The 13,889-nt window shown below is 41.7% G+C and overlaps 1 protein-coding gene and 1 non-coding gene across 7 annotated transcripts; both read left to right on the top strand.

Moving 5' to 3' along the window:
- The first annotated feature begins 4,596 nt into the window (after window positions 1–4,596).
- On the top strand, window positions 4,597–13,205 carry RBMX (RNA binding motif protein X-linked). Of its 6 annotated transcripts, none has more exons than XM_089323768.1 (11): window positions 4,597–4,721; window positions 5,832–5,959; window positions 6,151–6,257; window positions 6,755–6,926; window positions 7,608–7,760; window positions 8,005–8,119; window positions 8,207–8,332; window positions 8,423–8,505; window positions 10,237–10,379; window positions 11,295–11,380; window positions 11,974–13,205. In XM_089323768.1, exons 2-9 carry the CDS (start codon window positions 5,851–5,853, stop codon window positions 10,245–10,247), a joined length of 876 nt encoding a protein of 291 aa, XP_089179894.1. In that variant the 5' UTR covers window positions 4,597–4,721; window positions 5,832–5,850; the 3' UTR covers window positions 10,248–10,379; window positions 11,295–11,380; window positions 11,974–13,205. The 6 variants fall into 6 exon arrangements, with proteins under 6 accessions (XP_089179894.1, XP_089179892.1, XP_089179891.1 ...); XM_089323766.1 differs by having other exon boundaries at window positions 10,221–10,379; XM_089323765.1 differs by having other exon boundaries at window positions 9,135–10,379.
- On the top strand, window positions 6,007–6,078 carry LOC127485038 (small nucleolar RNA SNORD61). The gene has a single exon (XR_007912239.1). It is a non-coding gene; the product is annotated as a small nucleolar RNA SNORD61 (small nucleolar RNA).
- Window positions 13,206–13,889: the final 684 nt, after the last annotated feature.

The following is a 13,889-nucleotide window of genomic DNA, read 5'->3' as shown; positions in this document are numbered from 1 at the left end:
TTGGCTAGAGTCCCTCACAGGCAGCACAACCATGTCCCCTTTTTCCTGAATTACATCAGCAATACCCTCCGAATTTGTCTTCCTGTTTCCCATTTCTCTCTCCTGCAATACAGTCTCCTGACTACAAGCCAGAGTAATCTTTTTAAAATGAAATGGGGGGGGGGGGGGACTGGTACTATGACATAGCAGGAAAAGCCGCCGCCTGCAGTGCCAGCATCCCACATGGGCACCGGTTCAAGTCCTGGCTGCTCCACTTCCCATCCAGCTCTCTGCTATGGCCTGGGAAGGCAGTGAAAAATGGCCCAAGTCCTCCAGCTGTTGTGGCCAGTTGGAGAGTGAACCAAGCAGATGGAAGACCTCTCTTTCTCTCTGCTTCTCCTTCTCTCTCTGTGTAACTCTGACTTTCAAGTAAATAAATAAATCTTTAAAAAAATGAAATCTGGGGGCCAGTGCTGTGGTGTAGCTGGCCAATCATGTCCCAGAAGCTCCACTTTGAATCCAGCTCCCTGCTAATGCACCTGGGAAAGCTGCAGAGGATGGTCCAATGGCTTGGGCTGCTGCACCCATGTGCATGACCCTGAAGCAGCTCCTGGCTTCAGCCTGGCCTAGCCTTTGCTGTTATGGCCATTTTGGGAGTGAACCAGGGGATGGAAAATCTGTCCCCCTCTGTCTCTCCATCTCTCTCTCTCTCTGTAATTCTGCCTTTCAATAAATAAAATACATCTTTAAAAAAAATGAAATCTGGGGGCTGGCATTGTGGTGTAGCGGATGAAGCCACCACCTGTGATGCCAACATTCCATATGGGCGCCAGTTTGAATCTCGGCTGCTCCACTTCTGATACAGCCCCCTGGTAATGGCCCCTGCACCCAGGTGGGAAACCAGGAAGAAGCCCCTGGCTCCTGGCTTCGGATCAGCCCTGGCCATGTGGCCATCTGGAGAGTGAACCAGCAGATGGAAGACCTCTCTTTCTGTCTCTCCCTTTCTCTCTGTAACTCTGCTTTTCAAATAAATAATAAATAGGACTTTTAAAAATGAAATCTGATTACTTATTCCACTCCTTAAAAAGGATCTCTTCTCCATCAGCCTTGAGTCCAGTCAGTAGGCCCTTTGTCTTCCTCTTCAACATTGGCCATTTCTTTTTTGTCCCCCACTCCATGCGAAAGTCACACTCATCCTATCTTAGAAGCCCCTCAACCAGCCAACCCTGCAACTTTTCCCTCTCATCTGGTCCTGGGGAGTTCTCCCCTCTGCCCCCTGACCCCACAGTGAACTCCAATCTCCCTCTCCTGGGCACTAACTGCAAAGGCCAGAGTGATCTAGTTCACAGGGATGCACAGTTCCTCCTTGAAACCTGGGAGACAGGGACATCTATTGTGGAGCCTGCTCTGTTCTGTCCTACACTGGAGGAGACCTGGCTTAGACTCAGAGCCTAGAGAGGGTCCTGAAGTCCTTCTGTTTGGATTTGAGAGAGAGAGAGAGAGAGAGAGAGATTGACTGCTTCCCCAGGGTGAGACAATCCTCCTGGCTCTCCCCAAAGGCACAGGTTCGCGGAGGCGTAGGCTCTGCTTGCTGAGCCTGGTATTAAAGTCTTTTTTTTTTTTTTTTTTTTTTTTTTTTTTTTTTGCCAACCTGGACAATTTCCAACTATTACCGGAGTCAGTAACTTACATGACTCATTCTGAAGGCAGATGGATGTGACTTTTGCTTCATTTGTTATTATTTGACTGGGAAAAAAACAAGAACAGATATTCTTGTCCTACTAAGCATCGTTCCCTCCATTAGTGTTAATAATTCAGAGCTGGTTCCAAGGCTCCTTGGGGGCTTTAATCCATGACCTGAGCATTATTTACTACTAGCTGCCTGGCATATACCTTAATTCTCCATGGATAGTAGGATTAAACTATGAAGGAGAAAATTGACCAGTGTTCATAAATTTCCTTACCCACCCCAAAATGAACTGGTAACGTCTTAGCATATTTCCTTCTGGTTCGTCTTAATCATATTGTGTGATCTTGGACCTTCTTTTCTTTTTCCACTGTACTCTCTTTGGTGGTTTTATCCATGCTTATGACTTTTATTACCACCACTAAGGTGGCCTTTTAGCACACATCTCTGCTCCTAGCATCAGATTTCCCAGCCCTGACATCCCAATCTTGCTTCTCTGCAACCATTTTGGTAAATGACCATCACCATCTGCCCTGTTAATATCAGATACTTAGAGTCATCCATAATGATTTCCTGTTTCCTCAATGCCTCCCCAGCCCTTCCCCATCTGTCTTAGTTCATTAAGACTGCGATAAAAATACCATAAAGCAGCTAGCTCATAAACAACAGAAATTTATTTCTTGCAGGTCTGAAAGCTCAAGGTACTGGCAGTTTTGGTGTTTTGTGAGGACCCATCACCACCAGTTTCCTGGTTTGTAAATGGGACCTTCTCACTTGCCCTCCACATACTGAAAGGGACCTTTATAAAGGCACGAATCAAGGCTGGCATTGTGGCATTGGAGGTTAAGCCTCTGCCTGCAACTGGCATCCCATACGGGTGCCAGTTTGAATTCTGGCTGTCCCATTTCCGATCCAGTTCCCTACTAATTTGCCTGGGAAACCAGTGGAAGATCACCCAAGTACTTAAACCCCTGCACCCATGTGGGAGAACCAGAAGCTCCATTGCAGCCACTGTGGCTCTTTCAGGAGTGAACCAGTGGATAAAAGATCTCTGTCCCCCCATATCACTATAAATAACAAATTAATAAATATAAAAGCATAAATCCCATTCATGCGGCCTCTGTTCTCCTGACCCAATTGCCTCCCAAAGGTCATTACATTCAGAGTTAAAATTTCTTTTCTTTTTTTTTTTTAAGATTTATTTTATTTATTTTAAAGACAGAGTTACAGAGAGAGGTAGAGCCATCCACTGGTTCACTCCCCAGATGGCCGCAATGGCTGGAGCTGCGCCAATCCGAAGCCCACGTGGGTGCAGGGGCCCAAGGACTTGGGCCATCTTCTACTGCTTTCCCAGGCCATAGCAGAGAGCTGGATCAGAAGAGGAACAGCCGGGACTAGAACCGGCGCCCATATGGGATGCTGGCGCTTCAGGCCAGGGCTTTAACCCGCTGCGCCACAGCGCTGGCCCACGGAGTTAAGATTTCAACACATAAATTTTAGGAGGACACAAATATTCAGACTGTAGCACCATCTGAATCATTAATAAACGCTATCCAGGCTACCTGGTATATACATTTAGCAATGGTTCCTTCCTCCCCATGTCTGCTGTTGGCATGCTAATCCAAACCTTCCCCACCTTCCCCCACCCTCCCCCACCCTCCCCCACCCTCCCCCACCCCGCCTGCTCCCACAGCCCTGTTGGTATGTATTTCTATACTTATAGCTCCCCAGTCTTTTAATGGATTCAAAGGCCCTGCCTTCTTTGGCTCTTCATTTCATAGCCCTTAAATGCCTGAACTCTTGCCCCTCTTTGTGCCCCTAGATACACGCATATCAAGCTCTTCCCTCCCCCGCCCCACCTTGTGCTTAATGGTCTCTTCTTTTCCTGAAAGTATTTTCCTTTCAGGATTTTCCCTCAGCTCCTCCCATAACCCTTTTCTTTTCCTCCCTTCAGCTCTGATTTCTAAAGTCACTGCTTCAGATAGACCTTGCTTGAGGTCCCAGTCAAATTCAGTCTCCCTAATACTGTCCACTAAAGCATGTAGTTCACTTCCTTCCTGACATCAACCATAGGGTGCAATTATTGTACTTGTTAATTGCATTTAACTTTGTCCTTTAATTTAAAAGGAATTAAATTTTAAAATCATTTTGCAATCTCCCCTCCCCCATTAGTAGCACAGGCAGGTAAAACACGGTCTGCCTCATTAAATTTGACTTTCAGATACACAACAATTTTTATATACGATGTTTGGGACATATTTATACTAAAAAGCAATATTTGCTAAATCTGGCAATCTCAGGCACTTCGCCCTTGTCTCAATTGCTCTGGATTGTATTTTCATGGCCTAGTTCAGTCTGCCATTTATTTAGTATGTGCTAATTGTTCTATAGGAACTGTTTGCTGTTTTGTACGTTTTTTCTCCTCATCTGACATCTATTTATCCGAATTTCCTTCCTTCATTAAACATTCTTGCTTAAGACAATGTTGGGAAACATTTTTTTACCTATTGTTTTCCATTTCTGCAAAATTGGCATAGGAGTATGCACCCTCATCACGTTATTCTGAGAATTAAGAGTTAATAGCAAAGTAAAAGTAAAATTTTGTACCGTATCCAGCCCATTAGGCCGGTCACTAAATTTCAGTTCTTTATTAAATGAAGCCTGTTCACCATTTCAGCAGAAAGAAAAACGCGCGTTTGGGGAAAACGGGTGGGGGAGGGAAAACGGTTAGAAACGGGCGCGGGCCAGAACGCGGAGGGCCCGGGGGTGGGGCGGGGCTAAGAGTGAATGACAGGAGAGACAGCCAGTGGAGAGGCTGGGAACCGCTCCCCCCTCCCTTCGCGTTTCAAATTCTAAGCTTCGTTTCCATCCGGGTCCTTCAGCCTCGTTCCCGGGCAGTATAAAGTTTGCTGTCTCCTTTGTTCGCCCTCGTTGCGCAGTAGTGCAGTCAGCTTCCCGGTTGTGGGCTCAGGCGTGCGGCTTTCACTCGTGTTGAGCTGCTGGGAATTCCTTGCCGGCGAGCTCGAAGGAGCTTACGACCGTCGTCACCCCTGCGGTACGTGAAGGCTTTCCGCAGCCCGTTTTCCGCACGCTCTTGCCACGTTAGAACTTGGGATTATCTCCCTGGGGATGAGGGTGGCGGGCGCCATTTTAAGAACCCAAAGGTGCCGACCTATTTAAATAAAGCCGGGAAGGAGCAAGCGAAGGGAAACGGCAGGCGCGTTTCATTGTGTGGCTCTTGAGAAAGTTTGGTCGTCGCCTGCAGGAGCGGGGGCGGAGGTCGGGGCTTTGTTGGGCTGGGCGGGACGAGCCACCGCGGTACCTGCATTGAGATGGTACTGGCGCTCATGACGAGCATGTGGACTCCTGTGTGGGCTCCTTGTCCATTGGCGGCCCCAGACAGGAAATCTTTGAATTGCCCAGCCAGTACCGATGGTAAAAGTTAGTACCCTGACTGGTGTCGGTTGTTCTGGGCTGAATCCAAGTGTCGCCATTTTGTCTTTTGCACGCGGTTTTAATGACGAGTTTTAATTAGCTTCTGCTGCAGTCGTGGAGTGATGGGTGTTGCAGTGTGCGCTTCCACGGCCCGTTACTTAATGCCAAACGAGGTTGACACTTTATTTTAGTGGCATAGGAGCCTTTTCGGCGGGGCGGGGCCTGGTAAAGGATAACTTGTCTCAAACTTAAGATTTCTGCTTAGACTTAGAATCCTAATGAGAAAGACGAGTCCCTTGGAAGAGGACTTGGCGTTAAGGTCCTGGGTCTGGCCTGTGACCTTGACTGGTCCGGTAGTCTTAAAATCCATCCTGGGGGATAAGATTGAGATAAGTAATTGAATCTTTAAAAGTTAATTAAAACCTAGGATTAAAACAATAATTTGCTTTTTCAAATGCTGAGTAGCTGTTAATTGATGCAAAACAGCCGAAAAGGATTAAGGGTAATGTTGAAAGTTAAAAGTTGGCCCCTGGTCTGATGTAAATTGCGCTGTTACTGAACTGCTTAACTGAAATTGGATTCCTGCTGTGTTTGATGCCAGAAAGATTGTTCTCGATGTCTTCGGTTATTAAGGAATAATTTATTTAAGGTAAAACAAAATATGCCACCCCAAATGTGTCCTATTAACTTGAACTGTTTCCAGGGGGTAACACTTTTTGGTTTTCAACAGATTCACTGGGGTAAAAAAAATGGTTGAAGCAGATCGCCCAGGAAAGCTCTTCATTGGTGGGCTTAATACAGAAACAAATGAGAAAGCCCTTGAAGCAGTATTTGGCAAATATGGACGAATAGTGGAGGGTGAGTTATCTGAAAGTATATACTGGACTATTAACATTAAAAGATAAGCTATGATGAATTTAATTGCATTGATCATTTGACATGATTAATTATTTTGTCCTCTAAGAAGTTCTGAGCTTTCTCTTTACAGATTTACTTTTGTCATTTTATTGGACCCTAGAGTAACACTTTCTTTGAAAACTATTTTTCAGTACTCTTGATGAAAGACCGTGAAACCAACAAATCAAGAGGTTTTGCTTTTGTCACCTTTGAAAGCCCAGCAGATGCTAAGGATGCTGCCAGAGACATGAATGGAAAGGTGAGACTGTCTGCACAATGGATGATACTGTGTTTCCTGATGCATAAAATAGCACTTATCCAGATTTGGTCCAGGGAAGCTTTTAAAATTTTGAGTCTGTATTCTGTAATTCACCACATTTTGTAGCCAAAGCTATGAGTTCTATTCTCAGTATAGATATATTTTGGGATCCATAAACCATAGTTGGGTAACTTTGGTTATTAGTTTTTGACAAGCTAATAACCCACTTGATTTTGTTTTATGTTTACTAAGCGCCACTTCGGAGGATCTACCTTATTCTTTGGTTCATATCATATTCTTTGAATAGATGTTTAAGTAAATGAAAAAGGTCCCATTAATAGTAATACTGTGTCTTTGTAGACTAATTGGTGGGCGTAACATACCTATTACTGTGTTTTGAAGGATCTTTCTGTCCTTTGTAGGTGAATAGTAGATCTGCAAGTTCTTGTAAAATCTTGGTATAACTCAGTGAATTGGATTTATTTTTTTTTTTTAAGTCCTTGGATGGGAAAGCCATCAAGGTGGAACAGGCTACCAAGCCATCATTTGAAAGTGGTAGGCGTGGACCACCTCCACCTCCACGAAGCAGAGGCCCACCAAGAGGTCTTCGGGGAGGAAGAGGAGGAAGTGGAGGAACTCGAGGACCTCCCTCACGTGGAGGGCACATGGGTAATGACTAGTGGAATATGGGGCTTGGTGTGTTAGCTTTGGCTAAGTCCTTTTTGAGATTTTGAGATTGAGAACACTTGTTCATCTACTGAACTAGTTGGGATTTAAAAAGAAAACATGGAAAGCATCCCAAGTTACTGTTAATTTAAGTGGTGAAGCATAGACTAGGTGATTCATTCTAGGAAAAGACAAAGTACCATTTTCTTTTTGATAGGCATTGGGCATATGAAAATGAAACCATTTGTATTTTTCTTTGAAGTACTATTTTTTAAAGATCTATTTATTTATTTATTTGAAAGGCAGAGTTATAAGAGGCAGAGAGAGGGGTCTTGCATCCTCTGGTTCACTCCCCAGATGGCTACAATGACCAGAGAGCTCCAAAGCCAGGAGCTTCTGGGTCTCCCACGTGGGTGCAGGGGCCCAAGCACTTGGGCCATCTTCTGCTTTCCCAAGGCCACAGCAGAGAGCTGGATCAGAAGGGGAGCAGCCAGGACTTTTAAGACTACTGTTTTTCTATTTTCCCAGTCTATGTGACTTCTCATATTCAAGTCTTAGAACTGATCAATGGAGCTAGACTCCCACAACTAAACAAAATTATCATATTCTTGAAGAAGCAAGAAAACTTAGTTTTTTCTTGTTTCTTATGAATGCTAACATATTCTTTCTTTTATTCTAATGTAGATGATGGTGGCTATTCCATGAATTTTAACATGAGTTCTTCCAGGGGACCGCTTCCAGTAAAAAGAGGACCACCACCACGAAGTGGGGGTCCTCCTCCTAAAAGATCAGCCCCTTCAGGACCAGTTCGCAGCAGCAGTGGAATGGGAGGAAGAGGTAAATGCTCCTTGAATAACAGTCTGTGCTACCTCCATTAAACAGTTGAGGATGCCTAAATTTGACTTAGGGACTCCAGGTGACTTACATATATAAAATTAATGAATACTTAAATAGAAGGTAGAAAATTTCTTGGATCTAGCTACATGCTATGTTTGAATCAGTCGTGTTCACAACCTGAATGTAAACTCCTAATTAACTTTTCTGTTTAGCTGTATTTTAAAAATGGTTATTTTTCCTTAAGCCCCTGTATCACGTGGAAGAGACAGTTACGGAGGCCCACCTCGGAGGGAGCCCCTGCCTTCTCGCAGAGATGTTTATTTGTCCCCAAGAGATGATGGATACTCTACTAAAGACAGGTAACTGAACATTGCAGCTTCATTAATAATTAAGTTTGAAGGAGAGCTTATCAAGAGCATGAACCAAATTCACTTTTGTTTCTATAGCTATTCAAGCAGAGATTACCCGAGTTCTCGTGATACAAGAGATTATGCACCACCACCAAGAGACTATACCTACCGTGATTATGGTCATTCCAGTTCACGTGATGACTATCCATCAAGAGGCTATAGGTAAGTGACTGCCTGTGCAGCTTGATTATTTAAGAAAAAATGCTGTAATCATTGACGTTCTGGGACTTAGGCATTTTCTCTTTGATTTAGTGATAGAGATGGATATGGTCGTGATCGGGACTATTCAGATCATCCAAGTGGAGGTTCCTACCGAGATTCCTATGAGAGTTATGGTAAGATACCTGGTTAAGGGTCTTTAATATCACCAGCTTGAGTTTTTAGGTTCATGAGCCAGTTTATTTAGGCTGTGTGGTGCTTGCTTTTAAAGGGACGTTTGCTTGCTCTTAAAGGGGTAACATCAGCTGGGCTTTTCCTAGTTTTGTGAGGGGCTTTTGTTTTTTCTAAGTTTTTTTTTTTTGAGGCTGTTTGCTTGCTTTGGAGGGGATTTTGCTTGCTTAAATTGGCAGCCTTATGTGTTTTCCCCCAACAGTGAAAATACAATTTAAAAATTTTATTAACAAGATCAAATGTTTACCATTGCAATATGAAGGAAAGTCTACAGTTCAAAAATTGCAACTTATCACTGGAAAGTGGCTGAGTGTCTACTATAAAATAACAAGCTCTCTGGAATATCCTCTTGAAATACACACCGTCTTCAGTCTTTTCAAACAAACATTAAAATCAATCCATTTCCGTATCTCAGCAGATGAGCAAATCCCTGTTATGGCCAGCAATGGCAGAGTTTAAAACCTCCCAGTAGACAAAGTAAACTTTTAATACAAGAATTCTGTAAATTCAAATTTAAATGTTGTATATATACAATTTATAGTGTTGCCATATTACCTGACCATTGACCCTGCAGGTAACTCACGTAGTGCTCCACCTACACGAGGGCCCCCGCCATCTTATGGTGGAAGCAGTCGCTATGATGATTACAGCAGCTCACGTGACGGATATGGTGGAAGTCGAGACAGTTACTCAAGCAGCCGAAGTGATCTCTACTCAAGTGGTCGCGATCGGGTTGGCAGACAAGAAAGAGGGCTTCCTCCTTCTATGGAAAGGGGGTACCCTCCTCCACGTGATTCCTACAGCAGTTCAAGCCGCGGAGCACCAAGAGGTGGTGGCCGTGGAGGAAACCGATCTGATAGAGGGGGAGGCAGAAGCAGATACTAGAAACAAACAAAACTTTGGACCAAAATCCCTGTTCAAAGAAACAAACAAAGTGGAAACTATTCTGTCATAACTACCCAAGGACTACTAAAAGGAAAAATTGTGTTACTTTTTTTTTTAAGTTTCCTGTTAAGTTCCCCCTCCATAATTTTTATGTTCTTGTGAGGAAAAAAGTAAACCATGTTTAATTTTATTTGATTTTATGACATTGCTTTCAACAAGCAAATGTTAAATGTGTAAGACTTGACTTGTTGTATTAGTGTTGTAATTTTCCAAGTAAAAGTTTCCCTGAAAGGCCACAACCTATCTGATTTTTTTTTTCCCAGTAAATGAGGCAAGCAATTCTAAGACCTTCCACAAACATCTAGCCACCTAGTTATCCATTGATGTCCATTGAGAAATGACTCATTCTACCCATACCAACAAGCTAGCTATTAGAGGGTGGTTGGGGTATGCTACTCTTAGGATTTCAGGATTTCTTCAAACTGAAATCTCAAATGTTCTCAGTATGAAAAACCTGAGATCAGATGCCTATGTAAAGAAAGTGCTATTCACCCAGTAAACCCAAAGAAAGCAAATGGATAATGCTGGCCATATTTTGCCTTTCTGACATTTCCTTGGGAATCTGCAAGAACCTCCCCTTTCCCCTCCCCCAATAAGACCATTTAAGTGTGTGTTAAACAACTACAGAATACTAAATAAAAAGTTTGGCCAAAACCAACCATGAAGCTGCAAACGATGCTTGCTCTTACTGTTTCAAATTTTTGCAACTCTGTAGTGTCTCACTTTTAAAGGAACAGCTTGATTGCAAAGGAGAAAATAGATAAGCAATGAAGTTATCTCCAACTTCCTAAAGGCTTATGACTTCTAAAAAGTGAATCTATCAGCATTCCACATCAGATATAAAGCACCAAATGCCTGTGAAACAGCAAAGATGGTAAGCAAAGCAAACTAGTTTTTCCGTCTAAGTCGAAATTGAACACTTACCTTCCTCATAGTACAGTGAAACATACTGTACTTCATGGCAATGGAAATGCCTTCTAGATTAAAAACCTTTGGAAAAAGCAAATGTTCAATAGCCTATTAGAAGTTCTCAGAATTCAACACTTGGATTTTTTTTTTTTCTAAAGCATGTGTGACACTTAAAGGCCTTAATAAAACAGCTGTTGTGTACCAATAGCAATCTGGGGCTTGGGAGGGGGTATCTTTTTATTTTTTATTTTTTAAGTCTATTTTTTGATGAAGACCTTTAAACATGCTTCATATGTTTTAACATCTTTTTTTTTTTTTTTCAAATTAGTCTTTTAGTCAATATAGGAAATGGCTTAAGTTTGGGGTCCCCCTCTCTACCCCTGTAAGCCATTGCAAACTTTGACATTTAGTTGGATGCCTGACTTGTTTTTAGTTCTATGAAACTACACTGTATGGAGAAAATCTATTGCAAGTGGTCTTTAAAGCAAAACCTGAGGCAGCATGACCCAGGTCCAGCCATGAAGTTGAAAAAGATGCTCTTGAATATAGTAAACTTGAAGACCTCCAACTAAAAATCCTTATACTACACTTATTCCTTCAAATAAGTTTTGTCCGTTCAACTTATGGATTTAACGTGGCAGTGCACCATTGGAACAGAATGAGAATCCATAAGCCATGCAACTTAACCATTTAAGCCATTCCAGTCCATTCCAAGCCAGTGACTCTTCCACCACTTAAGAAAAGTAGTAGAACATGAAATACATTAAGCTGCAAGTCTGAACTTGCCTTTTCTTTCTGGAAAAGAGGGCAGTAAATAGGCAAGTTTTTAGGAACTTTCCTTAAGAGAGATAACTAGTTTTCATCTATCTAATTTTTGCAGGTTGAGGATTTATGGTCAGTATGGTCATGGAGTGCTGATGTATTCATAGCAGATAAAGCTGACAGCAAGAGAAATCAAATGCTAAGGTGAGTTTTAAAAGCAACCTTTAAAAGTTTACTCTACCTTTACCACTCTATGATGGCAGTTTTAATTTCTGATCCTCACTTGATCTGTAAAAGGATAATACCCGATTTCTGGAAAGGAGGATGTGATATTTAGAGCCTCACTAGGCATATACATTTAGAAGGTAGAGTAACTTAGGTACTGTTTTCCATCGGTGGGGCCCATTGAGCCAATCAAGTTCGGCAATGTTTCTTCATATGCAGGCGTTCTTGACAGGAGCTCTGGTTAACGTTTCGCTTTGTGTGTAAACTTGATCACATGCATTTCACAAAAGGACAAATTTTTCAGTTACCCATTGCCTGTTGATTTGCATAGCCACAATACAAATTGACTAAAGTGGAGAGCTATTCCTAGTTTGAGTAACAACATTTTATCAGTGTAATGATGGCAATTTTATTGAACTGATGCTTACAGTAATTTTAATGAGTATTGATGACTGCCTTTGGAGCTTAACCAGTTAATTCTTTCACACATCTTTAGTTGCTTTTTCAGCTAGGGAGCTGAGTGCTTTGTCCTGTTACACCATTAGCTTGAACTCATGCTTTTTATTTTACAGAGTTGTTGAAGCAGAAGAACGCTGATTGTCGATAAGTCACAACAGTCGCATAAGCAGTGCCCATCACATCACAGTTGGTTTGGTGCAGGCAATAGATTTTGCCTTCTAGGGTTCTTGTGGATCTGAAGAAGGCATCAGTGTTAACACTCTTAACTAGGGCATGGTAGTTACTTAAAATAAGTAATTGGCCAAGTGGAGAAAGGGAAACAGTTAAGGAAATTGGTAAGTGGAGAGGCAGTCAGGAAGTTCTTGTACTTGATGTAGATTTTACAGCTTTGGCTTTCATTTTCTTAAAGTCATGGGAGGCAAGTCTGCAATTTAGAACTTAACACTGAATATCAGAAAGCTGAATTAGAAAAATGATAGGCATAAAGCAAGTGAAACATTTTTTTGGTGTTAGCTTATCCAAAAGCAGCATTTAGTTGTTAAAAACTAACATTCAGAAAGATAGAACTGGCAACAGTGCTGAGATTATCTCATGCACACTTGAAACTGGAAACAATTGAGCTTGGCTTTTTACTGTGTTGTTTCATAAGCCTACTTTACCCCAGCTCCCAGTCATGGAAATAAATCATGACACAACTTTGTTAGTTTATTGCTTTGGAGGTTATAACCAACGATATAATTACTAATGTTCTCATGAGGGAACAAATTTGAGTTGGTGGGTTAGAGGAGCCAACTCGACTTCTGAATTGTTTTTGGCATAGTAGTTACAGCACTACTATCAGGTTTAGCACTTACAAAAAATTGTAGAAAAATAATTCCAAAACTTTAACCCTCATCTGACACGCTTTCTAATCACAGGCCATGGGGACATGACTAAATTTAAATAGTTGCCCTTACATAGCTATCTTAGCTCAATCCTTCCCTAACCTGATTACTTAATACTTTTGAGAGGACTGTTTGGTTCTCAGGATTTTTAGATTCATGAAAATAGTGTAGAATATAGAGATTAATTGTAGATATCAGTACTAACTTCATAACTTAAGGAGTATGTTTATAAGTGACTAGACAGACACACCTGTTTGACAAATCAACCCAGCAGGTTTGATTCTCTCACTGGAAAAAACCTGGTATTGGTTCTTCTGGTTGTATACTGTTTGTAAAAAAAAAAAAAAATGGAATGATAAAAATGTTTTCCTTGTTTAACTGGTAGTTGCAAATAAATCATAGGTATTCATAGATCACTTTTTGGAATGTTTTGTATTGAAACAATAAAATTTTAACCTGCATCTTTGTGGCAATGGGTTCATTATTTTCTCAAATTTTTTTCCCAAGTCCCCTCTTGCCCCAAACAATTCTGATGCGCTGATGACACTTGATTTTTTGCAGGAGGGACATATAAGGTAACTAAGGTGCTCTGCCCTTGGTGACTAGGTGGTAATTCAGGTGGTCTCATTTAATTCTCCCCTTAAAAAGGGAAGCAATTGCACTTAAACTAGTGGCTTAAGCACCAGTAATGTACCAGAGCATCTATTTTTCTGCTTAGTTCTTGGGGAAAATTGAGGCCCACTTCAGACAGAATCTTATTAAAGATGCTGTTCCTCTGAGAGCATATGATATTGTGCTTCTGTTATTTTTTGTGCCTTACCTACTGTAATGGATCATTGGTGCCAAAAATGCAGCTGGGGATTAAGATGGCAGAGAAAGCTTCAAAAAGTTCATGGGGAAATGGAATTATTAATGCAAAATTTTCTGTGACCATTTTGAAGCCCCCTTATTCTAAAAAGTCAGCTCTATACCAGTAGTTCCAGGAAAATCTCAATGTATTCATCCCATCCATTTTTTTGTGCATATCAACATATTAAACTGATGTCAAAGAGCCCCAATATTTATGGATTCATAACACTTAGATAGTGTTCGAATACTAAATATAAAATACTGTAAGAAAAGCGTGACTATCAGGATAGAGAATG

The sequence above is a fragment of the Oryctolagus cuniculus genome, chromosome X, assembly GCF_051225735.1.
Source record: "Oryctolagus cuniculus isolate XC-2025 breed Fujian yellow rabbit chromosome X, ASM5122573v1, whole genome shotgun sequence".
In the NCBI taxonomy this organism is placed as follows: Eukaryota; Metazoa; Chordata; class Mammalia; order Lagomorpha; family Leporidae; genus Oryctolagus; species Oryctolagus cuniculus.
The sequence above is the reverse complement of the archived record's forward strand: the minus strand, read 5'-3'. Positions and strand labels throughout refer to the sequence as shown.

Excerpts from the sequence above, each read along its gene's own strand:
- RBMX (XM_089323765.1), top strand. The coding sequence starts at position 5,851 with ATGGTTGAAGCAGATCGCCCAGGAAAGCTCTTCATTGGTGGGCTTAAT. Across the intron at positions 5,960-6,150 it reads ATATGGACGAATAGTGGAGG|TACTCTTGATGAAAGACCGT; the intron begins GTGAGTTATCTG and ends ACTATTTTTCAG. Across the intron at positions 6,258-6,754 it reads CCAGAGACATGAATGGAAAG|TCCTTGGATGGGAAAGCCAT; the intron begins GTGAGACTGTCT and ends TTTTTTTTTAAG.